Source organism: Strix aluco, chromosome 9, assembly GCF_031877795.1.
Source record: "Strix aluco isolate bStrAlu1 chromosome 9, bStrAlu1.hap1, whole genome shotgun sequence".
Classification (NCBI taxonomy): domain Eukaryota; kingdom Metazoa; phylum Chordata; class Aves; order Strigiformes; family Strigidae; genus Strix; species Strix aluco.
In genome coordinates, this window is record NC_133939.1 from 17,258,722 (window position 1) to 17,284,397 (window position 25,676).

Consider the following 25,676-nt stretch of genomic DNA (forward strand, 5'->3'; position numbering starts at 1 on the left):
AAAGTAAGGTGCTACTCGCTGCATGATGCATTGAGTTGTTGAAAGCAGAGTACCCGGGCAGATGCCTGGGACTGAGGCTTGGTTTCCCAGGAGCGTAGCTGGTTTGAGAGCTGGTCTTGACTGAGCTGGGAGAGAAAAGGGATGCTCTCTCCTGGGCTTGGCTGGCAAAACATGGGTGTGCAGCAAAGTGTCAGGGAGCCTGTCTGAACTGAGGGCCCTGAAGCGTCACCACATTTTTTGAAGTTGGCTGGGGAACAGACACACCTCCATCAGATTGCACTATGCAGTAGCATATTCAGTCTCTATATTTTTTACCTTTTCTTATTACACAGTATTACGCCCTGACTTCCAGCCCTTTCAAGTGTTGATATACAAAGGCAACTACAAGGCAATAGTGTGAGTTTTGGTCTTCATGCTGAAATGTTTATTAATATTTTCAATTATGTGAATATTTTAGTTTGTAGGTAGACTGGTAGCTGTCGGACTGCATGTGCTTTTGGATTTTATTGTTAGCTTTTTTCTTAATTATGTGACTTAGCTTGTTCTCAAAAGCTCTAACGTTGTGCTCAAAAGCCTCTGGATGTGGTTTCCTGGCTCCTTGGGCAGGAGGCCCTATACTCTAGGAGTCCTTTTGTAGCCTTACTGACTTTCTGACTATTGAGGTCTTTCCTGGATGGCCTTGAAATGGCACATTGTAAGCCTGAGGTGAAGAGAGCTTGCATTTGCTGCAGGTTTGTTGCTTGATCCCTGCTGTGTGTTACTCCAGGCGATGAAAATAAACTAGAGGCTGCTTTGTTTCAGGGTGCTCTGCTGCTGGACTTGAATTCTTCTTCTAGGCTGTGAAAAGGGACTATGTGCTTCTATGGTGTTAAATAACCATTGTCTTGCTGGTGAGGTTTAACAAAATTTAGCAAGCCTGGCTCCTAAAGAAGGAGAAATATGAGTTGCTACAGCTGATGCAGAGCAAACTGGGACTGAATTCATAAACAGAAGCTCTAGAATATTTATTGCTATATATTATAAGCACAAAACCAACACAAAGCTTTCTTGGTGGTGGTTCTGGGTGGTTGCATGCTAGTGCTTAAAAGAAGATAGTTGTTACAAATTTAGGTTCTTGGTTGGACAACTGTAATGACCAGTTAGTGTTGTGCCAGCTCCAGCGCTGTCATACTGATGCCACGCAAGCATCTGCTTGCAGCAGGCAGGAGATAAGTATAATCTGGACTAACAAGGAAATTGTTCTACAAACGATGCTGGTTATTGTTTGCCTTGGCGAGGCACTGAAGCAGCGCACCCATGGCTGTGGGCACTCGGGTGCACACTGTCTGATTTCTAAGAAAAAGCAACAGTTTGGTTGCCATATGGGCATACAACACCCTGATGTCTGACCTCTGGAAGAGCAGTGGGTTAGCAGCAGCTGCCATTTTTCCGCACCCTCCTTTGGCCACCCCAGCCCTGCAGTGGGGCCAACTGGGTCTCCACTCAGCTCCTTTGGCTCCCATTCCACAGTTGCTGAGCTCTGGCACGTGGGGGCTTTGGCACATGGCTGTGTACAGTCAAGTGCTAAGAGGAGGATGATTCGTCTTTACATGCTGTCATCGGGCTTTCCCCACTCTTGAGCCAGACGGGGAAGTGAAGTCAGCAGACAACAAAAGGCTGGAGCAATAAGAGCCTGGGGTGTTTTACTAACTCTTCCTCTGAGCTGTCCTGTTTTGAGCCGCCTCTGATTCATTGCTTGTTGCCCAGCAGAGCTCAGCCCTTCCTGCAAAACTCCCTGGCCTGGGAAATCCAAGGATATGCTTGTTTATATCCCATCTCCGTTTTGCCTGGAGGTCAGGTGAATGGTGACTATGGCAGGTGGGGAGGCAGCAGGAAGGGCTCTTCCAGAAAAGTGCAGCTGCACCTCAGACCCTCTCTCTGGGCAGCACTGCTTGCTGCCGTCTCCAGACACCGATGGCTTGCCATCACCAGTGTATTGGCAAGCTTCTTCCTGGTCCCTGCATCCCACACCTCCATGATCTACTGCCCAGCCTTCGGCACCAGGCTGGGCATGGGGGTACAGTGGGCTGGAAAAGGTTGGAGGTGTCTAGTCCCTGGTCTGGGGGGTCCCTGCTCCTGGGGAAAGGGTGGATGCAAAGCACATCTGCACTCAGTGTCTGAGGGGATCAACTTCACACTCTTGGCTCCTATATGGGATGCAGAGTCATGGGTTAACAGCCCTGCATGTTAACCAGTCCTCCGAGTCCAGGAGCTGCCTCGGGGGACACATCGTCATTGGGAGTGCTTGGGGTACATCACAAACGCAGCCTAGCCAAGGGTCTTCCGTAACTCGGTTCCCTCAAACGCTTGTTTCTGTGGCAGTTGCTCCTGCTCTCTCTGCTTTCAGAAATCCTGGAACAGTAGGAGCTCTAATCCCCCATGCCGGCCCATGGGAGTACACAGTGTGTTTCCAGCCTGATGTCACGGCAGGCACCATTCTCCTTTGCTTGTCAGGACTTAAGTGCAGAGAGTCCCCGAAGAGCCGGCTGGTGAAGAGGGAATTAACTGCTGCCCTAAGTACTGGCAGCTCTCTGCCTGTTTCCCAACTGCTGCAGGACCCTTCCAAGCCACACACACCTATGTCCTGTGCTTGCGTCCCTGGCGTCTCCGTCCTTTCTGTTTCAGCTCTGCCAGGTGAGGCCAGTAGCTGCTGGAGGGCCCTTGTTGCTGCTCGCAGAGGGGGGTGAGCTCAGGTAAGTGCCTACTAACTGCAGCTCAGCCCTCCAGTGCACAGCAGTGAGATCAGAGCCTGCACCTTAGATCTTCCCTCTCCTGATGGCAAAGAGAAGCTGGGTGATAGCAGATGCGCTCGGAGAAGGCACCCAGCAGTGCTCTGTGGTTCAGGAGTGCGTGCAATGGCTGGCTGCAAGGCAGCAGCTCTGGGAGCCCCTGCCTGACGTTATGGAGCATTGGCCGTGTCTCCTCCAGGCCTCCAACCAGCACATCTCGCCTGGGGATGCTGATTCAGCAGCCACGATATCAGAGCACGGCATTTCCTAGGGATGACAGAATAGCTGGGAGGAGATGCAGCCAAAGGCACGTACCAGTGGGACAAGGCTGGGGTTGCAAGTGTTTACAGACTCTCACAGTGATTAGGAGGCCTGAAGCTCCTGCTTTGCCACTGCTTCATCCAGATGGGCAAGCTCTGGAGGTGTTGTGCCTCCATTTTCGTAGCCAAAGTCTGGCCTCACATCCCCTTCCCACCTGGCTGTTTATGGGTTGATAAGGCCTTTTGCTTGGGCCATGGGGCATGAGTCCCACTTCACTGCAGTGTCGGGGGCTGCTCTTGTGCAATTGCTGCTGTAGGACTATTGTGTTTCTCCCCCACATGCCAGGCTTCCAGCTGTGCCTTTTGTGTCTCTCTAGATGAAAAAAGCCCAGGGCAGGGAGCCAGTGACAGCTGGCAGCGGCTCCCCTGCCTGCTGTGTTCTCCTCCGCCGGCTTCCCCTGGGTCCTGGGGAGAGATGGGGCCCCTTCCCCCTTGGGGTGTTGGGAAGGGGACCCTGGGGCACACTCTGGTGCCAGGGATGGCTTTACAGAGATGGAGAACAGTGTGAAGCTGATCCAGCAAACACCTCATGATGCATGAGCAGAGACAGTCCCCTGCCCTTGCCTCCTGCTCCAGCTGATCCTTTCCCCCCGACCTCTCAGCGCCCATCGGACAAGCTCTTTCCGCTTTGGATTATCTCTCCAGGCGGATTTGGCTGCAAGCCCCGCATTCCTTCCAGCCTAGCGCTGCCCTGAGCCTGCGCCAAGCCCTGTGTGCTTCTGCTATCGCTCGGGGATGGGCCAGGACCGAGCCTGAAGAAGACGGTTCTGCTGCCTGGGCGAGTCCCACTTGTGCTGGAGATTCTAAATGCCATTTTTCTCAAGCTCCAAGGGGGTTGTGATGGGTCTTGTGCTGGTGCTTGGATGGAGGTTAGTCTGATGGTCACCCTTGCACCCCATTCTGGAGAGACCAGGGCTTCTGCTTCTTCCCAAAATTCCCACCCTGCACATGCACTTTCCCAGGGAAGGCAGGACATGTCCCTATCCATTGGGGCAGATGCAGAGGAGGCATCCTGTAGCTACGAGCAGCAAGGCAGCTCTGGCCCTGCATTCCTCAAGCAGGGAGCTGAAAATGCCCCGGGAGCTGGATGAGTGGCCCAATGGAGGAGCTCTCTCGTTGGGCTCCTCAAGGGTTAGAGTGGGTGTGTGGTGGGGAAGGGGCTGCTGGTGCCTCTCTAATGAATAGGGGGCCCCAGCACTGGTGCCTGAGGGACGAATGCACCTTCTTTCACCCCTCATCTCTGGCTCGAGCCTGTGTGTCCTGCTGCAGGGCTCAGGCCTGGAGGTGTCCGTGCTAAAGCACTGAGGGGACCCCTTCCTCTGGCCCCTAGCCCAACCCTCCACCCTCCTCCTCCGCTTCAGCAGAGTTTGGCCCAATGCCCTGGGACAGCCGGTCTCTGTGAGCACTGGGGGCCACCGTGGGGGTTTCTCATAGCGTGGTGAGCGCTTTGCAGCAGTGCAAAATAACTGAGGGGGTCCCAGCCCTGTGCTGGGGGCAGCAGTGGGGTCTGGGAATGTCCCATCCCTCCCAGGGAGGCTATTTCAGCTAGAGCTGGAGGTGTGAGGGGAGCAGGGGCTGAGGCGAGAGCTGGGGGGGAACTGGGGCTGCTGGGCTGTGCAGCAGCACGGTGTGGGTGAGTGTGCTCAGCTGTTTGGCAGATGAGCAATGCGCTCTCCCAGCCAAGCCCACAAAGTGCTAATTTTAGCGATTACATGAATTTTTCCAAGCAGTCTCAAGTCCCTTGGTGATTCAGAGCCGCTTGGCTTTGCTGGGTCCGCCACCCCGGCCGTGAGGATGCGCTGGAGGTGTGCCAGTGCTGACAGACCCAGCACTGTCCCGCTGTCCGGGAGCGAGGCAGACCTCCCCAAAAATAGGTGACACTGCTCTTCTGGGGCTCCTGGATCCTTCCTGGCTGGTGGTGTTTTGGGGCTGAGCTTGGCATGGGGGAGCATCGGGGCTTGTGCAAGAGGTCACAGAACAGACAGGAGCTGTGGTGGCACTGAGAACCCAGACTGTGTTAAATGCAAGTGGCTCAGAGAGTGTGGCCAAGGGTTACCTGCTTCTGGCCCTGCCCACCTCCAGAAGCCCCAGGCAGGGTTATGTCAAAATGCAAGTGGTAGTGCTAGCTGAGACCACTTGCCCCAGGACATCCAGCCCTCCTGTGGGCTCAGCAGCAGGTGGAGAAATGCCTGCAGAAAGTGCTGGGGGCTCTCGGGTGCAAGGGCACCTCCAGCCTGGGCTGTGGCTGTCACAGTGGCTGGGCTGCGGGGCAGCACCATGCGCTTTGGCTTTTCCCTGCACTGTGACATTCAGCCACTGCTTTTGGTGAGGGATCAGAAAACTGTGCTTGTGCAGAGGAGGAGGTCTGGGGGCTCTGGGAGAAGGAGCTGCCACCCAGCCCAGCCGTGACCACAGGTTTCACTGCCAGCCCTATCTCATGGGGACACAGGGTCTGGCAGATGCCCACCCTTGGGCTCCATCATCCCCTTAGAGGTGTAGGGACACGGCAGTGACTCTGTGCCATCCCAAGCTTGGTCTGAAAGGTTCAGCCTTTCTCTGGCCGGTGCGGCTGGAGGTGGGGAAGGTTCCCAGAGCACTGCTGGACCCTGGGGCTTTCCTGTGGTGCGAGGCTTGCTCCACACCATCCAGCACCATGTGAGCTCCCAGTTATGCAGAGCATCCTCCCTCTGCAAAACGCTTACCTCACCCTCACTCACACCACATGCTGTCTTGGGGAACTGCTTCTCCCCTCCAGATGTGCAGAGCGTGTCCCTGCTGCTGTCTCAAGCTCTCACACCCTCTGCTTCTCTCCCTTGTGCGTAGCCTGGGGCAAGCTCCTGTGCGCTCACCTCCGGGAGTGGCTCCCTCTCTGCTGCGGGTGCGGTGCACAGGCTTGAGTTGTTACTCAGCCTTACTTTATTTTTAGGGATGTCTTGAAAACAGATTCATTCTTCCAAGCCAGGAGCAGGAGCCAAGTTCCCTAGGCCTGGGCAGAGGCAGCTGGGTTTTTGACAGGGCTGTTATCTGAGCTCCTCTGAAACTTTGGGCACTCTGCATGGCTGTAAGGGCCATAACCTGACCACCCCCCCTTCCTGGAGGCAGGGTGTTTGAGGGTACCAACCACTTCATCCCTGTCCCCCCCTGGGGCACCACTGCTTGGAAGCAGCTGAGTCTGACATTCCTCTGTGGACTGGGCTTCTGGTGGTGGTTTTTCGGAAGTGCTGGGGTTTAATTTCTGTGTTGCCTTGCTGAAAAGCTGTGTGCTTCTGGGATGAGTCAGAGCAGGCAGGAGCCCAGCAGTGCTGGTGCTGGCGTCAGTGTCGGGCAGACAGAGCTGGCGATAAGAGTGAGATAAGGCCATGAGAGCCCTGCTTTCCTGCAAGGGCTGCAGGCAGTGGGCAGCATCCAAGCCCACTGCCTGACCTCCAGCTGCACTGCTGTCAAGGAAGCGGGGAGGTTATTTTGGGAACCACAGCACTGGGAAAATCTGCTGTGTCAATAGAGCGTGAGCTAAAGCACTTGTGGGTGGTAGTTTCAAAATGCCCCTTCTCCATGCCCAAATGCCTGAGCTTTGTCCCAAGCGCAGGCAGGGAGCGTGGCTGGGGGTAGCCCCAGCCTCATTGCTCGGTCCCTGGCTGGGGAGGGGTTTGTGGCCATCCAACATGTCCCACAGCAGCCAGGCCCCCCATACAATCTGACATACCGGCAGTGGTTGCGTCCGGCTGAGGTCCCACTCCCTACCCTCTTCCCACGATCCCTGTCGCCTTCCTCTGAGTCTGGCTGGAAGCTCCCTTCTCCATCCCTGCAGTTTGATGTCTGGTCCCCTCTTTGAACAGGGTCCCTGTCCCCAGCACTTTCCTGTGCTCTCCCATCCCTCATGGCACGGCAGGACACACTGCAGTGTGGGGATGGAGCAGCCTTCCTCCCGCCTCTCCGGCAGCAGTCCCGTGTTGTTCCCATCTTGAGCAGCTCGTTAGTGCTGGCTGGGACCTGAGCAGGGGCTGCTGCGGCTGGCGGAAACATGGGTGGGCTGAGATGGAATTAGACATGGTCAGGAAAATACCAGCTGCCCCGTGGTTAACAGAGGGTTGCTCCAGCTCCGGGAAGCCCAAAGGGGCCATGCATGCTGGCTCGCCTCAGCTGCTTCCTCCTGAATATCCGTTCCCGGCAGCTGCTGGACTGGGGCTGCCCAGGAAAGGTCGGGGGGGACCTGGGCTGGGCGGTGGGGACCAGGGGAAACCCCGTGCACCCACGTGGGCTGGAGGGGGTACGGGAAGGGTGGTAGCAGGTCCCCTGAACAAGTGGGTGAGACGGGCTTGTACCCTGCTACCCAGACACTGCTGGGTGCTGGGCTCCATCACCTGTGTATCGGGGCCGCTGAGGATGAAGAGCAGTGTACGGGCTGCGGCACAGCCACGGCAGCCCCTGGGAGATGGCAGTGTGTGCTGTTTTGGGGCTGCAAGGCTGCCTGCAACCAGAGATGAGGGGGTTTCTCAGCACTGGCAGGCACGGCAGTGCTGGTGGGAGGCACTCTGGCTTGCTGAGGGCTCTCTGAAACAGCCTGGCCTCCGGCTGACACTAGTCATGCCTCTGACTGCTGCTTGGTGCCCACTCCTGGCCTGGGCTGGGTGAGGTGCCTGTGGGGCAGAGCTTGTGGGTTCCTGGCTCATTTGCATCTGTGGCTGGGGGCAGTGAACCAGAGCTGTGGCCCTGGGCAGGGTCAGCGTGCTGGGGGGCTGCCTGCGCTGCTGGCCCTGGGCTGGGGCACGGCCGGAGGTCCTGGTGCTTGCAGAAGCTGTAGCCAGGGAGGCAAGTGCTGTGCATGTGCCGAGGCGATGCTGTGGAGCAGCCTGGGTGTGAACGTGTGCCAGTGAAGGGCAGAACTGTGCCCAGGGACCTGGCTTTGCCTCTCCTGCCCCCATGGGCCTGGTCACCCAGTCGTGTCCCACCAGGAGCCAGGGGGGCTGAGCTGCCATCTGGGTGCTGGCTGACACGAGCAGCATGTTCACGGGGCCGTCTGCTTGTCTTCAAACAAGAGCACTGGGGTTCAGGAGAGGGAAACCCAAAACTTCATCCTTGAGACTATTGCTGTGTTTGCCGAGGAAATAGGAGTTGGAAGCAGCTCTGCTCCAGCGCTTTCCCTAACCCCGACGCTGCCCCTGTGCTGATTCATTGATTTGGACGGGTTATATACTGGGAGGGGAAGCATGAACCACACTCGGCTCTCTTGCCAGCACAGAGCTGTGCTTGCTCGGCGCTCGTGGCTGCAGGACACTCGGGTGAGTCTCTTCTCCTCTACCAGCCCTGTGAGCGGCCCCGGGCCCAGGGAACTCCCTGGGCAGCTCTGAGGGGTGGTGGTGGCGTGGTGGTGGGATCTGCACGTTCAGCATCTTTTGATTTGATGGAGATGTTTGTCTTGCAAGGGTTGTCCAAAAAGGTGAGACCACTCAGGCACTGTGGGAGCTGAAATAGTTACATAGGCAACGTATCTGAAATAATAACCAATAGAGAAAATTAAGGGGGGCAAAGTAACATTTAGGGGGGCTGAGGTTAGGAGCAGTGGGATGTTGCGTGGCTGAGCAGTAGGGAATATTCAGCCCCTTGGTCTGTAAGCTTTTTGTCCCTAGAAGAAAAGAGGAGATAAATTGTTTTCAGCTGTCTTTCCTGAAGGGCGCTCCAGCGTGGATGCTCTCTGAGCTGCCTTACCAGGGAGTGACATGAGCTGGGCTTTTGATGTGCAGAGTGTTTGGGGAAGTTTATAAATGGCTCGCTATAAACGAAGCTGTTCTTGGATGCAAATTGTTTCCATATGGGAAACATAAACTGTGCTGGCTTGTGGATGGTTCCTCCCTCCCCGCCGGAGAGCCAGCGTGTGAGCATGTTCCCTGGAGGGAGCCCGGGGCGGGGGGCAGGGGCTGTGTCCCAGCACCCCAGGGTGCTGTGCCAGCCGGGGCACCGTGCCCACACCCCTGTGCTGCTGAACTTGTCTGGCTGAGCCGTGCTTAGGGCCAGGGGAGCTGTGGGTTTTCTCCCTCCCTTGTGCTACTCAAAGCTGTTAGCGGGGGGCTGCTCCATGCCAGCTTGGCACAAGGCTGCTGCTTTAATCTAGGGAGGGAGGAAGCTCCCAGGCCAGAGGAGGGAGGAGAGGGTGTCCACGGTGACCATGCTTGTGGGGTGATGGAGGACCCCACTGTAAAGCCCTTGGTCCCCCAAGGGTCCAGGGTTCCCTGGGCACTACTCCTGGGACCAGCCTGCATACAGGTGCCCACACTGGGCACCCTGCTCTCACAGCCCAAATCAGTCAGGGCTGAGACCTTCTGTTGGGCATGGGCTGCAGGCAGGGCCACCCCTGTACCCAGCCTGGGCTGGGGAGCTGGCAGAGGGTCCCATTGTCCCAAGCTCCTGCAGGGTTGGAGTGAAAGCATGCCTGGGCAGCGGGTGCCTGCACTGCTCTTGGCTCTGCCACAGGAGCTCAGAGCTGCTTGCTGCCAGGCAGAGCCAGGAGGGTGCTCTGGGGTGCTGGGGGCAGCACCTTTCTTCCTGCCCCCACAAGCACCCTCTCGGCTGCGGGTGCTGCAGACTGGCTCTGCTGAAGGTCTCGGCTGCCTGCTGGTGCCAGGAGGCCAGTGCCACTGGTAGCAGATCGCCACGCTTGCTGCAAAACAGGAAACCGCGCTCCTGGCTGCTGGAGGAGCCAAGCAAGGGGGACGCCAGGGATGCCACTAATAGCTGTGGTATGGCAGCCAGGCGCCGTGGCCCCGGCCCTGTCCCACTCTGTACTCCTGCCTGGGCTATGCCCAGCCCTGCCTGCTCCTAGCCTTCCTCACCCATCCTCCTCTGCCTCACTGCCATGCTGAGGGCAGGATGGCCACGGCCTCAGTGGCCTTTTCCTGGGCAAAAGCATCACCCATCCCTGGCAGTGGCCCTGGGAGATGGGAAATCGCAGGGACTGAGCTGCCCTCCTTTGTTTTTGCTGCAGGCCCAATGGAGCAGGGAGGCTGGCAGTGGTGGCTGCTGCTGCTGGTGGGCATCCAGCTGGCCAGTGGCCAGTGCCCGGAGCAGTGCCAGTGTGTTCGCACAGCCCAGGTAGAGTGCTCCGGCACCGGCATCACCACGGTCCCCAGCCCCATCCCTGCAAATGCCATGACCCTCCAGATCATCAACACGCGCATCACCGAGCTGGGTGACGTGTCCTTTGGCAACGCCTCCCTCCTGATCGGGCTGCGCATTGAGAAGAACAACCTGTCGCGCATCAGCCCTGGGGCCTTCCAGCACCTGCCCGACCTGCGCTACCTCAGTCTGGCCAGCAACAAGCTGCAGGAGCTCCCTGTGCAGGTCTTTGAGCCCCTGGGCAAGCTGGAGTCTCTACTCCTCTCCAGCAACCAGATCCTCCAGGTTGAGCCTTCCCACTTCGCCCACCTGAGCAACCTGAAGGAGCTGCAGCTGCACGGAAACAACCTGCAGGAGCTGAAGGAGGGGGTGTTCAACCAGCTTACCAGCCTCACCAAGCTCAACCTGGCCAGGAACAACATCGAGCGCCTGCCGCCCAGGGCCTTCGAGCGGCTGGCGCGGCTGCAGGTGCTGCGGCTCTATGAGAACCGGCTTCGGCAGATCCCAGCAGGCGCCTTCGATGGGCTGCCGGAGCTGCAGGAGCTGGGGCTGCACCAGAACCAGCTGGAGATACTGTCCCCGGAGCTCTTCGTGCACAACGGGAACCTGCAGAAGCTCTACCTGTCCAACAACCTCCTCACCGCCCTGCCGAGCGGTGTCTTCTTGCCCCTGCAAGCCCTTGCCAAGATCACCCTGCATGTCAACCGCCTGCGGGACATCTCCCCCGGCGCCTTCGGGCCCATGCCCGACCTGCGGGAGCTGTGGCTCTATGAGAATGAGCTTTCCACCCTTCCCACCGCTGTTTTCAGCAACCTCACCCAGCTGCAGCTCCTGGTCCTCAGCAAGAACCGGCTGCGCTCAGTGGCACCAGGGGCTTTCCGGGGCTTGGGGGAGCTGCTGGAGCTGTCCCTGCACTCCAACGCCCTGCGCCGCCTGGACGCCCGGGCACTGGAGGGGCTGCCGAAGCTGCAGAACATCTCCCTGCACCACAACCAGCTTCAGGCGCTGCCACGGGGCCTCTTCGGGTCCACTCCAGGGCTGCAGCACCTGCAGCTGCACTCCAATGCCCTGGAGTACCTGCCCGCCGGCATCTTCTCCCCCCTGGCCACCCTGCGAGAGGTGAAGCTGCACAACAATTCCTGGCGCTGTGACGAGGGTATCCTGCCCTTGCGGGGCTGGCTGGAGGACAACCCCCACAAGGTGGGCGACACTCCCCCACTCTGTGCCCAGCCCCCTGCCCTGCGGGGCACCCCCATCACTGGGCTGCCGCGGGACCAGCTCCTTGACCCCCGGCTCCCCACTGCCTCCCCCCATCCCAGCACCCTGCTCCCCGCTCACCCCTCTGAGGTGGCTTTGCCGGAGGGTGCCTGGACGGAGCCCCCCATGGGGTTGCCGGTCTCCCCACGGGAGGAGGAGGAGGTGAAGGAGGAGGAGGAAGAGGAGAGGGGGCGGTGGGGGCTGACGCGCATGCAGAGCGGGGTGGTGGTGGCGGTCATCGTGCTGGTCTGTGTGGCTCTGCTCGCTGCTCTGGTGGCGCTGGTGGTCTATGGCTGTAGGAAGAAGAGCCATGTTGTGCTCATGAGGATGAAGGCACCCAATGAAGCCTGAGCACCCTGCAGACCCTGGGGGGAGCAGTGCTGGTGGGGCATCCCCTCCCTATGGGGCCAAGGGGTATGACAGTGGCTCTTCATCAGCTGCCCTTGCTGACTGGGATGGGCCAGCACCACCCCAGGTGCTGCGAGTCCCCCTGTCCTGCTCTGCTTTGTCCTGTCCCTGCTCTGCAGCAGGGCATCCCCTCCGGGTGACCTCCCATGTCTACCCTCTGTCCCCAGCCCCTCCTGCCTCCAGTGCAGCCTCTGTGCTCATTCCCTGCCCAGGGGCCAGTAGCTGGGGTGCAGGGTGCTGGGCAGGACCCTTCAAGGAGGGAGCCACAGCCTGGCCATGATGGTGCTTACTCCAAACCACAGGACTTCCCCATCCTTCACCTTGCATTGTCCTCTCCAGGGCTGCCTGCCCTCGCACTGCCTGCTGTCCAGCCCCTCTTTCCCATCTTCCCCTTGCCACCGCCATGCCTTCAGCCTCTGGCCCTGCCTGGACAGGCAGGCACTAGCTGTCACGCAGGGCCAGGAGCTGAGCGAGCGCCTTCGCCCCCAGCAGAGCTATAGGTCCTTGTGCTGCTTTGTAGCTCTCCTGCGTCGGGGCAGGGATCCCTGCGGGACTGGGCTGCCAGGGCTGCTAGGGTGGCACACCCTGAGTGACTTGGCCGCGTCCAAGCTGCCCTCCCTGCCTTCAGGCAGGGCAGGCCAGAGCACAGCCAGCATCTTCCTCTGCTCCAAGCAGCCTCCTGCTCCCCACGCCCTCGTGCATCTCCTGCCAGGACAGCCGCAGGGCAGCGTGCTGGTGTCTGGGTGCAGCGGCAGCCCCCTGAGCCCTTGCTGCATGTTGGTGCTAACCCTCCTGTGGCTGTGCCTGCAGTGCCCTGCCCCAACCCCGCGGGTGGCTGGGGGGCTTGTACCAGCCCCCACTGTGGGGGAATTATAGGGATGGGATGATGGGTGTGAAGTGTCTGCCAGGGCTGGGAGAGGTTCCTGTGCTTGTGCCCAAGGGCTGCTCCTGCTGCAACCCATCCCTGGTCCTCGTTGCCTCAATACCCTCGTGCATGCTTCACCAGCTAGTGAGCAGCCTGCTCCACCTGGCAAAGCTTCTTCCTCTTCCTCTTCCTCCCTCCAGTGTCCTCTGTACATGCCCAGTCCTGCTGCCTGCTCACAGTCCTCAGGCAGTGGGGATGCTGGCAGCACACAGTGGAGGGGTCAGCAAGCACCAGCTGCTCTGCAATTTGCAGGTGGGTGCCGTGGCACGCCCCTGCAGCCCCTGCATCCAGTGGCCACCCTGCCTCCTCCAGCTGTGGCACGGCCACGGAGGGGTCCAGCTCACCTCTGCATGCGGTACGGTGGTGCCAGGCTGCCTGGGGATCACTGCCACTGGATGAGGGTCACACCTGATGTGCACCCCATAGTGCTGGCTGCTCACAGCACCCCAGGAGCCAGTGCTGGCACAAGCAGCCCTACGCTCATGCACATGATGGGATGCTTCTCTGGGCTGAGACCTGCACAGTGGTGGGAGACATGGAACTGCGCCGTGGGGCTGTTGGGTGCTGCTCTGTGACCTCTCCATTAAAATGCAGTTGTCCACCCCCAGTGCCAAGAGCTGTTTATTCTTTCCTCAGTGGTGAGCAGCCAGGGAACGACCCAGCAGGGACAGGAGCTGCAATTGATTTCCACTCTGGAGAGATTTTATTTGTGTTGAGGAAAAGCCCATACAGGCTGGTGGGGCTGGGAGAGGGTTAGTGGGCTGTGGTCACAGAGCCTGTGCTGGTCGCTGGGCTCCAACCTGGGGTGAAGGAGCAAGGAAGGCTCAGCCATCCAACAGCAGTGGGATGGCTTTTGTAGAGTGAGCTGAGTCCTCAGCAAGCTCCTCGATGGAGACACAGACTGCCTCTTGCACAATCCACTCCCTGGGGCAGGGCCTCCAGGGTTAACCCAGCACCACCCCGGGGTGGTTGGGAGCTCTCTTGGCTCCCTTCAGAGCTGCCTGCCTCTGGCTTGTGCCAACTGAGTTTCTCTGTGCATCACAGTCTGCTCCATCAGTCTGGCTGAGTGCACTTAAGTTTCCCTTCTCCCACCCCTGGCTGTCAGCACCCCAGCCCATTCCAACACAGGCAAGGCAGCCCTTAAGGTGGTATATGCTGCTCCCCCAGGAAGGCTGCAAGCTCCCAGGGAGTCCTGGTGGTCCACGGGTCCCTCTGGCCAACCCACCACTGGCTGGGTGCAGGTCACAGGCTGCAAAATACCTGGTGTATTTCAACAAGATGGTCCCAGGGTGGTCCCTTCCCCATGGCATTGCTTTGCCTTGCTAAGCTGTGCCTGGTCCCCTCTCTTGTGCAGGAGATGTCTGCTAGCACCATTTCCCAGTGAGATTTAATAAAGTCCAGGGGATCTCTTGGGGGATGGCTGGAAACAAATGTGCTGAGCTTGTTGTGAGAGCTGTGACAGCAGCGCCCTGCCACTGTCTCCAGGCCGGTGGACATCCGGGGCTGGGACCTCGCTTCCCTGCCAGGATGCTTGCTGGCAGCTGCCTCTGGCCTCACCTCCAGTCCCTCTGGGGCCGGGTTATTTTTTGAAGCACTCCAAGGACACGGTTTGTTGTTGCTGATAAGCAGCAAGGGGCAGCTCCGCCCCAGCAGGAACAGCTCGTCAGCCAGCTTCCCATCCGCCCCAGAAAATATTGTCCCATCTTGGCGAGCAGCGTCCCTGCAAACCTGCCGCAGGTTTGGTGGCAGTCTCCGCGATGCCACACTCGGTAAGTGGTGGCTATGCTCCTCGGGTAGTCTGGGGGGCCTGCGATGGGTGGGAGCTACTGTTGGCTCTGGTGAAAACAAGTGAGATGGTGGAAAGGGAAAGCCAAGCCTAACACTGCGCTTGAGTGCCGGTGTAAGTCCAGGATAGCCCCAATTGTGTGGGGGGTGTCTTCAGGTGCGTGTTGCTGTGGGGTGGGCAGCATCCCCCATCATGTGGCAACACTGGCATGTATCCCAAGTAGGGAGGGACTGGCAGAGGTTTGGAGGCCACTGCCTCAAAAAGTGCCTCCTGTGGGCTGGGAACAGGCATTTGGTCAAGCTGAATACCTCTCGGGCAGGTTTGATGCTCTGGTTGCTTGAAGAGAAAGAAGTACTTGATGGACAATTAGAAATGCAACTGTTGGAGCCCACTTCTTTTGTCACTGAGCACAGAGCAGCCCTGCAGCTCTGTCCCCATCACCCAGTGTGTGTAGCCCATCCCCATGCTTCACATGCTTCCCCACCCCAGAGCCCAGCTTTGTGCCCGTGGAGACATCCTGCGAGGCCACAAGTTCCCCCAAGACCCCCGTGGGACCACGTGGGTCCTACTTTGGCTGCTGCTCTGCAGGACATGGGGACCTTTGTTGTCACAGGGTGGGCTGGGGTGGGGCTGGGGTGCAGGGGAAGAGCCCCGATGCACCACATGAGCCAGGCAGGGAGACATCTGGGAGGGAAGCACTCCCCATTCTTGCAAGGGGTGGTGTGGGCAACTGGAGCTGGAGGGATGCCCGTGCAGTGCCCCAGAGGTTGCTCCCATTGCACTTCTGGCTGCAGGAGCTGCACCCCCAGCAGCACCCACCTGTGGGTGCAGATTTCTGCCTCGCTGAGGCAGGGGATGAGCCTTGGCTCCTTTTCCAGTGCAGGCTGGTGGTCTATGCACTGCTGGGGCTGGGGTCCCTGCTGGTGGGGGGGCTGCCCCTGCCCTGCCCTCCCACCTGCCAGTGCTATGACACCTCCAAAGTCTTCTGCTCGGAGGAGAGGATGCGGGAGATCCCGACAGGCCTGCCAGGGAATGTCACCCAGCTCTTCTTCGTGGAGACGGCCCTGAGCAGCATCCGCAGAGGAGCCCTGGGCTCTAGCACCACCCTCACCAAGCTGGTCTTCCTCAACAACAACATCCAAGAGCTGGAGGCTGGCGCCTTTCGGGAGCTGCCCAGCCTCGCTGAGCTGGAGGTGTCGGGCAACCCCTTGGCAGCAGTCAGCCCAGAGGTGCTGGTGGGGCTGCCCAGCCTCAGCAAGCTCTCTCTGGGTGCCAATGCCATCCACTCCCTGCAGCCAGAGCTCTTCACCACCACCTACCATCTGCAGGACCTGCGCTTGCCAGGGAACAAGATTGAGGCGCTTCCTCCCAACATCTTCCACCCTCTCCAGCGCCTCCAGACCCTGGACCTCTCACAGAACCTCCTGACTGAGCTGCCGGACGGGCTGCTGGCTCCCCTTGCTGCCCTCCACCTACTCAAGCTCAGTGACAATCTGCTGGCACAGGTGTGCCCCGGTGCTTTCAAGGCTCTGGGCCGGCTGGCCGAGCTCCACTTGGATGGTAACCGGCTGGAGGAGCTGCCGTCCGGTGCCTTTGCCGGACTGGGGGGGCTGCGGCGGCTGCAGCTGCAGCACAATGCCCTGGTCAGCCTGGCCCCTGACATCTTCACCAGTCTCCCCAACCTCACTGTTCTCAGCCTGGAGGGTAACCGCCTGGCCACCCTGCCTGCTGCCCTCTTCACCAGCACCCCTCACCTGCTCTACCTCTCGCTGGCTCGCAACCAGCTGGAGACGCTGCCCCAGCAGCTCTTCTCCAATCTGTCGGCACTGCAGACCCTGGTGCTCTCGCACAACGCCATGGGCTACCTCCCCGCTGGGGTTTTCCAGGGGCTGGCGGGGCTGGTGACGCTGCAGCTGAGCCACAACAACTTCTCCAGCCTGCCGGCTGGGCTGCTGGCCGGGCTGCCCCTCCTCACCACCCTGGCGCTGGTCCACAACCGCCTGGCCCGCCTGCCCCCAGGGCTCTTTGATGCCAATGAGGAGCTGGCGCACGTGTTGCTGGCCAACAACCCCTGGGCCTGCGACTGTGGCCTTGCCTATCTCCTGGGCTGGCTCCAGACCTTTGCTGAGCCCCTCATCCATGCACAAGCCTCCTGTGCCAGCCCGGCTGCTCTCCAGGGACGGTCCCTGCTGGAGGTCCCCCAGGGGCAGCTGGAGTGCCCGGGAGCTCCTGGTGTTCCCCCAGAGGAGGGCTGGGATGGGGAGCCGGGGGAGAATGCTCCGGGGCAGTGCACCTACAGCAACGCTGAGGGCACTGTAAGCATGGCCTGTGATGCCATGAGCTGCCAGCAGCTCAGCCTTCGCTTCCCTCCTCCTACTCCTCCCGGGCAGGCATTGGGGCCAGGGTTGGTGTACCAGGATGCCTGGGTGCTGCGCTCCCGCTGTGGCACACTGCAGGTCAGCGTCCTTGTCAGAGCACAGAACGGGGATGAGACCACATCACCAGGTCCCCCCGCTGTGCCCTAGAGCTCGGGCAGGCACCTGCTTCTGCTCTGCTCTTGCATTGGCACCCTCTGGACCTGTCCGGGAAACAGCACCCCGTCTCTTCACTACCCCTACCACAGTCATCAGCCAACACCAAGCTCTTCACAAGAGCTGGCCTGGTGGTATTTATCCTTCCAGCTATGCGTTTCCTGTGTATTTCAAAGATAATTAAACTGTATGTATTATTTCTGTGCAACCAGTTCCCATGGCAGAGAGAGGAAACTGTTCCCCTGCCTCTGCCCGTGTATCTGGGGGAAGCGGCGAGGGTCACTGTGGTCCGATGGGGACTGGGCTGGGGCTGTGCCGGAGTGGCACGGTTGCAGGTGCCTGGCGGTGGGGAGGTGCTGCTCTCTGGCGTGCTCAGCTCTGCCTGCTGCAGCTCTCCAGCCCCACCTGCCCCGCTTCCCTCAGCAGTGCAGAGACCCAGCTGCAGCCTGGCGCTAACCCCAGGGCACGGGTTTGCTGTGGGGTGTCCAAGGGTGGGCGAGCGCTGCCGACTGCCCAGCGAGGGACACAGGCTGTGGGGCTGCAGGGTGGGCTCCAGCCCAGGACTGTGCACCAGCAGGTCCCCCACCCACCCTGGCAGGGCTTGGCCTGCAGCCCCTCAATCTGCTCCAGAGAGGCTCAGGGACCCATGGAGATGGGGCACAAAGTCCCAGCAGCACTGTCCGCCCAGGGGATGGCAGGTAAGGTGGGTGGTCCCCTAAGAGAGCACGTGTGTGTGCATGCACATGTGTGTGTGTGTTCATGGGTACGTGCATGTGTGCGTGTGTGCAAGGCGCACACCCAGCAGGCTGACGCCAGGAGTTGCGGTGTGGTGTTCCTGCACCATCTCCCAGATGCTGGGACCTGGAATCTCCTGGGCCAGGCAGAACTGGGAGAGCCCTGCCTGCACTTGGCCAGCCTCTAAGCGAGCCTTCCCGCAGTGACAGGGGAGCTGGGCTCCTCGCTTTTGATGCTGGGCTGGGCGTCTCTGCCAGCCCCTTCCCGCTGCTGCCCAGCCGGGAGCAGAGCAGAGTCTTCATGTCGTGTTAGACTAACCTGCCCCGGCAGTGGGCGATGATCCCAGCCGTGCTCTGGACTGCTGGCCCCATGCTCCCGGAAGGCAGGTGGGCAATGCTGCACCCCCAGACATGGTCCTGCTCAGCCACCCTGCACAGGGGACTGCCACCGTGCTGCAGCCATCTCCCAAGTGACTCTGGCGTGGCCACCTCCAAGCCTGGACCAGGGATGCTGTGGCTGGCTGCAGCTCCCCAAACACTGGCACAGCTGCCACACCACAGCCTGGGTGTCACTCCTGCTGCAAGCTCTGTCCCCTCATGCACGCTGGTTCCTGCCACCCTCCAGCCTCTGGAGCAGCCTGGGACCAAGCGGGGACCTGGATGCATATGGCATTGACAGTGAAAAGGGGTAAGGCTGCTGAAAATGTGCAGTAGTTTGAGTGTTTTTAAATTTGCCAAGAAAGGTATAATGAAGCCCGGCAAGCACAAGCTGAGCCTTATTAAGAGCAGGGAAAAACCGGAGAAGAAATATTTAAATGCAATTAGTGCAATTATCCATTGGGAAGTGATGGATGCCTTGTCACTTTTAAGTCTTTGCATCAAACAGGGTGTTTCTTCCCACAAGATGCCCTGCACCAGCCAGGAGCCCTGGGTGTCATTGCGGGAGGGTCTTTGGCTTGTGCCAGGGTGGAGGGGAGCACAACGCTCAGCCCCAGCCCTACGGCCGGTGAGGTGTGGAGCTGTGGGGCTGAACCCAGAACTCAAGTGTCAGTGTGTGTCTGGCCACAGACATTAACCCTTTTATAAGCTTAAACAAATGGCTTCAGAGCAGCACCTTTAGCTACATAAGCCAAATCCTGAGGAAGGAAACAGCCAGATATTTTTAATAGGAAAAGCTTTAAATAGGAAAACTCATTTCTGTTGTGTTGATGGGGGTGGTGTCTGTGAAGCTGGTGGCTTACACTTGGTGGAGATATGAGACTGCAGAGACCGTCAGCTACAAAACAGGCTGTCCTGGAGATCTTCAGGTTTCCCTGGATGTGACTAGTCAAGTGGCACGAGCCGATAACGCTTGGGGAGTACGTGCCTGCATCCTCTCCGAGAGGTTTCTGCAACGGCCTCCCACACTGGGGCACAGCTTTGCTGCCTGCTCCCCGGTCATGCCTTATCTCCCCACGCAGACCTCTGCCCTGACCCCATGCAAAACCAAGCCTTGTGCCTGTGCCGTGGATAAAGAGCTGGCCAGGTGATGGAACCCCCTGTCTGGTGGCCTCACTCCTCACACGGCACGGCTCGTTCCGGCGGCTGGACTCGTTCCCAAGTGCTCGGCCAAGTAAGTGATGCAAAACACTTTTTTTGCTATTTAAAATGTGCCGGGAAGGGCGGCTCTGGGGGACTGTTGATTGTTTCCTTGCAGCAAGGAGCAGGAGAGGCTGCAGTGCCATGAGCTGGGGCTGTCCCTTCGTGTCCCTGAGCTGCTGGAGGGTGGGACAAGCAAGGGACCACACTGAGGTCCAGCACAGCCAGAGTGAGGGAGGGTTTTAAAAGAGCTTTGCAGTTCAGAACTGTTTATTTTCATCCGAATGCACTCAGCCCAGCCATTCCCACCTGCGCATTTAACCCATTGAGCTGTCCCTGCAGCTGAAGTGAAGCAGGCACTTTTGCACCCACACCCCCGGCTCCTGCACCCGAGTCTCCCTGGGTGAGGATGGGCAGAGATCAGCAGCAGCTTCTGCCCTGGGGAACCCTGTGGGGCAGCTGGCACATACTTCCCATCAGTTTCTCTTCAAACCCAGTGGCTTTCAACCTCCTGTATTTGCTGACCTCTCGACATTTTTCAAAAAAATAACTTTCATAGCAAATTTACCCTCCCAGCATAAGTTTTTTCACATGGTCAGCTTTGATGGACACCCAAGAAGCAACCCACAGCCCTTTCCGCTGCTCCCACCCAGGGCTGTGAATCACAAGCTGGAAACTATGGTCCCAGTACAATGCTCACAGCTGTTAAAGCCCAGCTCATGTGTTAGCTGACTGTTTCCAAATCACTCAATGGAAGTGGTGGGCTTTACATGGCTACTGGTGGGTGTACATCAGTGACTTCACTTTCTAACTGCAGGTCAGAGCCCTATATGTTAGGTATTAAAGAGTTTATCTGTGGAAATGTCATAGTCCTTTAATGAACCTTGCTCTAAAGCTTGGTTTCTGTTCACAAGTTAACCATTTCTATCTAACAGAGGTGCCTAACCAAGGCCAAAATATGATGCCATTAGCAAGAATCCTGACAAGGAGATGCTTAGAAGCCATGTTTTAAATGTTTTAAATCACCCCCCTGAACTGAAATAGCAAGTTCATCCAGCACAGTGTGGAAATTCTCAGTAAACAAGGTCATCTGGTCTTGGCTGGCTCCTGGAACCTTTGCTGATCCCTCATTAGCAAGCGCAGGGCTGACTGCTTCTGTTGTTGCATGAATGGGCTGTTGCCCTGCTGAGTAACTGGACCCACTGGGGCAGTGCTAATGGGCAGCAGCACTTTGCCTTCTTCACCCAGACAGAGGCTGAGCCCAAATGTGGGAGAAGAAGGGCCAGAGAACAGACTGTCCAGCCCTCGTCCCTCCTGGAGTGTCTCCCAGTGCCGAGCCATGAGCTGGCTCACTCCCCGTTCTTCTCCATCCCTCAGTACCAATGGCAGTGAACTCTTGTAAATGCAGCGTACATGGGCTTGTATGGTCTCTCTTTCTCATAAAATGAGTCATGATATGTGAATAGAAGAGTCCTGAGAGCTGAACAACAGTGTGCTACCACAGTTCATGAGCTATGGACAGAGATTTTTTTTGTTCTTCATAACTGATTTTTGAAACCTTTTTTTCAGGACGATGTACCATCATTTCCTTTTCCTTTTCTTCCTCTCCTTCCATCCCCATAAATGCCAAGATCAAATCCCGGGTGAAGATCCATATGAAATGCCCAAATACTACCAGGAGGTCTACAGAGGGACAAAAAATGATGTCAAAGAGATCCCAAAGATTGCAAAGCCCTTCATTTCTGAGATGATCTTTGTACAAACCAGCATCACTGCTATAAGGAAAGGTGCCTTCACGTACATGCCCAACCTGATCAAGATTTTGTTTATTGGCAACAAGATCAAGACAGTTGAACCTGGAGCCTTTGATAATTTGGACAAGCTGAGGGACTTGGACATCTCTGGTGCCTTGTTAGAAGAACTAGCTGTGGGCACTTTCCAAAACCTCCCAAGCTTGCAGAGGCTGGAGCTGAGAGACAGCCACCTCAGACACATCCCCAAAGGTCTGTTTGATGGGCTGGAAAATTTGGGAGAGCTCTCCCTGCACATCAATGCAATCCCTTCTCTTCCAGAAGGCGTTTTTGATTCTCTTGTCAATCTAACATTTCTGGACCTGTCTAGAAACAGGATCACAACTCTTCCTGGGGATGCCTTTAGCAAACTCCGCCAGCTGCAAGTCCTCCGGCTGTATGAGAATGAGTTGCAGGACCTCCCAGAGGGGCTGCTAGACAGTCAGCAGGGGCTGCTGGAGCTCAGTCTCCAGAGGAACCGGCTCAGGGAACTGCCACCCATGCTCCTGAGGAGCCTGCCTCACCTGGAGACACTCCTTTTGGACAACAACCTCATCAAGCTTCTCCCACCTCAGGGCTTTTTTGGTTTAAACAAACTGAAGCTGCTGACTCTGGGTTCAAACCACATTACGGAGCTCTCCTGCTGCCTTTTTGACGTCATGCCACACCTGCGGGAACTGGATCTGGGCAGGAACAGTTTGGCTACACTTCCAGATGGCATCTTTGCCAACCTCACATCTCTTGGCAAACTCATCTTGTCTCACAACCAGCTAGCAGCCCTGCCAAGAGGAGCCTTCACTGGGCTCAGCAAGCTCTTGGACCTCCAACTGGACACAAATCAGCTCTCTGCTCTGGATGATGAGGTGTTTGCTTCTCTCCCAGATCTGAAAACCCTCAACCTTCGGAAGAACCAGCTGGTGAGTGTCCCGCGAGGGCTCCTGGACCCCCTGAAGAAGCTCAGTTCAGTGTATCTGAGTGGGAACCCATGGAGATGTGACTGCAACCTCTGCTACCTGCACAGCTGGATCCTGGGCAACAGGGAGAAAGTCAAATTGCCCACCCAAGTGTCATGCAAGAGTCCACCCCACCTGTCAGGGCAAGCAGTGACATCACTGAGGGATGACCAGTTAATTTGCCCAGCTACTCTGCCTCTTTCAGTTTCTTTTACCCCATCTCTGCCAGTCACCTCCACATCATCACAAGGGTTGTCAACCTTGCTGTCACCTGGAGCCTTGCCCACTGCAGCACCAACCACACTGTCATTGGCAGCCTTTCCCATCATGGCACTTCCAACCATGCTGTCACCTGTGGCCACCTCTGCCACATTGCCAACCATGCCAAAGGAGGTCTTCTTCACCACTCCATCACCAGCCATGCCATCTAAGGCCTTCATTACCACCCCATCATCAGCTGTGCTGCCGAAGGTCTTCATCATCACCCCATCATCAACTGTGCTGCCCAAGTCCTCCATCACCACCCCATCATCAACCATGATGCCAAAGGCATCCATCACCACTCCATCATCAGCTGTGCTGCTGAAGGCCTCCATCAACACACCATCAACAACTGTGCTGCCAAAAGCCTCCACTGCCATCCCATCATCAACCAATGTGCCCAAGCCCTCCATCACCACACCGTCATCAACCATGATGCCAAAAGCCTCCATCACCACCCCATCATCAGCTGTGCTGCTGAAGGCCTCCATCACAACCCCACCACCAACTGTGCTGCCTGAGGCCTCCATCAACACACCATCACCAAATGTGCTGCCAAAGGCCTCCATTGCCACCCCATCATCAGCTGTGCTGCCCAAGGCTTCTATCACCACCCCGTTGCCAGCTGTGCCACAGGAGGCCTTCAGCCTGTGTCCAGCTGCAGCCTTCATAAGCCTACAGCCTCCTGGGGCCACCAGCCCAGAGCCTGCATTGTCCACTTTAGCTTCTGCCACTACACTGGTGCCAACCAGCCCACTGGCAGCCAGCACCAGAGAAGTTCCTCCTGCTCTTCTGGTGCCCACAGAGAGGCCAGCCACCATCCCACGGGGGACACCCAGCATCTCCTTTGTCTCAGCCCCCCCCAAGGCACTCTGGCCACCCCCCAGGGCTGCTGTGCCAGGCATGGTCCCACTGGCCTCACACTCCCCATCCCACCATGCTCCCATGCCAGACAGGGAGCAGGACCATGCCACCACATGGGGTTTGTCCACTGTTGGTGCCCAGCCTGCTCCCAGCCCTGCAAACACCATCCTGCTCCCGACACCTCCCGTCCCCCCACTGCCAGACCATACGAGCCCCTGGTCGGTTCCCCCATCCCTGGCCCCCAGCAGTCATCGTGCCTGGGGCTTTGCCCTGCGGTCCAGCCCGTGGCACTGCCGGGTGTCCCTGGCCCTGGGCCTGGCTGCGCTGGCGCTGCAGGCAGGCTGCATGCTGCTGTGGGGGAGGCTCGCCCTTCTCCTTCACCGAGCCACCCGCCGCCGGGGCAGCCCCGTGCCACCGGTGAGGCCGCTGACCCTCCAAGCCCTGGCTGCCCCCGGGCCCCCCGAGCAAGCCCAGGCACTGCTGTGAGCTTCACTACATGACCTGGGCAATGCCCATCGTCCTCCTTTGGGGTCTGAAGCTGTGCTGGCCACGGGGTGCGTATGTCCTGGGGTACGGACCGTCTCCCCGGGGTGGGTGTCCCAGCACCCAGGCTGTTTTGGGGTGCCTCCGAGCTGACCCCTGGAGGTGTTGTGAGCCTGGGGAAACTATGCGCAGTGTCACTGCCTGACGGGCCCTTCTGCCAAGCGACACTAGATGGCATCCCGACACAGGCAGTGGCTGCCACCGCCTGGCCAGGGCCACCGGGAGCAGAGAGGGCGGCCAGTGGCCCTGGAGGCACCGCACCGAAATGCTGGAGACCCCTCACCCGGCCAGCCGGGGACCTCGCTGGACCTCGGGCACGGCCCGCTCTTGCTTGCAGGGTCTGGCCGGGGCTCCTGTCTGCATCTCCTCCCCATCCCTGGCAGGTACCTACCTGCAGGGTGCAAGCAGTCCTTGGGGAATGACATCCCAAGGCTTCCCGCCCTGCGCCCCGGCTTCTTTGGCGCGTCGTGTTATGGGATGTGTCAGTGCCCATACGTCCATCACAAGACTCTGACCTCTTCCCCTCTCCCTGACCCTTTCCTCCTCACTGATATTAAAGTCTCCCCCGCACCTCTGCTGTGCACTGAAGGGCTGGCGAGAGTAGTATTTTCATCCCAGGGCCATTCTCCCTGTGACTGGTGTGGGGGATTCCTGTTGCTTGCTGGAGCGTGGGGTCCCCAGCCACTGCCGGCCCTCAGGGACCAGAAGAGTCATGTCTGAGCATGGCCAGCCATGTGGTTCTCATACCATAACTTCACCTGATGCTGAGCCCATCTGCAGGCTGGGCACTGGCTCTTCGGAAGCTTGGGAGAAAGGGGCTAACTTGCCTTATAACTGAAGGGTTGATGTGCACCTTCACCTCTGCAGTCCTGGGATGCTGACAGGACCAGGAAAGTGCCACACTTAAACAAAAGTGGCTGTTTCTGAGGGATTTCTGCCATTGCAGGAAGTGCTGAAACTTTCACCAGAAAACTTTAGCCCAGGAGATTTTTGAGCCAATGAACACAGGGGTTGTTCCTTGGTTTGAGTCTCTGGGTACTTCAGTTTGCTCTAAGCTCAGTGTTGACTTCGCCCTGTGCAGGCAAGCTGCTCTCAAATTTGATCACCCTGGTTACTACAGGGTCGTAGGTGTCTGTCTTCAACTCCTTGCTTTTGCTGCCAGCACCTGCTCCATCCTGCCCTGCCTTTGGGTGCGCTTCCCCAGGTGTGGGGCATAGGGCTGCCTGGCTTTGGGGGGTCTCAGGGGGAGAACCCCTGAAAATCAGTAGTCCAGATGTGTACTGGGCAAAGAGCCTTGGGGAAGCAGCTCAGATCTCCTGGCCAAGGACCCCTGAGCAGCCCCTGCCTGGTGCAAGACCAAGGGAGCGGAAAGGGGCTTCATATCAGGGTATGTGCCTGCAGCTATGCGTTAGGGACCTGGATATATGTCTTTGCTAAGAGCCTGTGCAGTGTTACAGGCCCTTCGGCTGCTCCTTGAAGTCCTGCTGACGGCTGTGAAATACGGGAGGCGAGTGTGGGGCAGCACATCTGGGCGGGATGGAGCGAGCGGCTCCAGGGCCAGGGCTGGCACGGCAGGTAATGAGACACAGATGAGGGGGAGGGAGTGTTTTTCCTGGCAGTCCAGATGGGCTCAACTTAATACTTGATTTAGAGGGTTTGAAAGTGGGGCCTGGCTGCTGGGGAACAGAACCCGAGCACTTCCCGAGGCGGTGAGGGGGGGGTCTCCACTGGCTTTTCAGATATTTAATGGCCCAGCGCAGTCTAAACAGGGAAGTACTTCGGGGTGAGATTAGCACAACATAATCACATCTTAAAAGGTCTTCAGAGACACAAGGCACGTCCGCTCTC

General features: G+C 58.4%; 2 protein-coding genes across 4 annotated transcripts; both read left to right on the forward strand.

Moving 5' to 3' along the window:
* The first annotated feature begins 79 nt into the window (after positions 1 to 79).
* LRRC15 (leucine rich repeat containing 15) lies at positions 80 to 13,389 on the forward strand. Its single transcript, XM_074833927.1, has 2 exons — positions 80 to 8,367; positions 10,068 to 13,389. Exon 2 carries the CDS (start codon positions 10,073 to 10,075, stop codon positions 11,804 to 11,806), a length of 1,734 nt encoding a protein of 577 aa, XP_074690028.1. The 5' UTR covers positions 80 to 8,367; positions 10,068 to 10,072; the 3' UTR covers positions 11,807 to 13,389.
* Positions 13,390 to 14,142: 753 nt separating this feature from the next.
* LOC141927111 (uncharacterized) lies at positions 14,143 to 24,411 on the forward strand. 3 transcript variants are annotated; one of them, XM_074833928.1, is made up of 3 exons: positions 14,143 to 14,557; positions 19,300 to 19,451; positions 20,987 to 24,411. In XM_074833928.1, the coding sequence occupies exon 3, from the start codon at positions 20,991 to 20,993 to the stop codon at positions 23,769 to 23,771; it is 2,781 nt and encodes a 926-aa protein (XP_074690029.1). In that variant the 5' UTR covers positions 14,143 to 14,557; positions 19,300 to 19,451; positions 20,987 to 20,990; the 3' UTR covers positions 23,772 to 24,411. The 3 variants fall into 3 exon arrangements, with proteins under 3 accessions (XP_074690029.1, XP_074690030.1, XP_074690031.1); XM_074833929.1 differs by lacking the exon at positions 19,300 to 19,451; XM_074833930.1 differs by lacking the exons at positions 19,300 to 19,451; positions 20,987 to 24,411 and adding an exon at positions 15,453 to 17,302 and having other exon boundaries at positions 14,352 to 14,557.
* Positions 24,412 to 25,676: the final 1,265 nt, after the last annotated feature.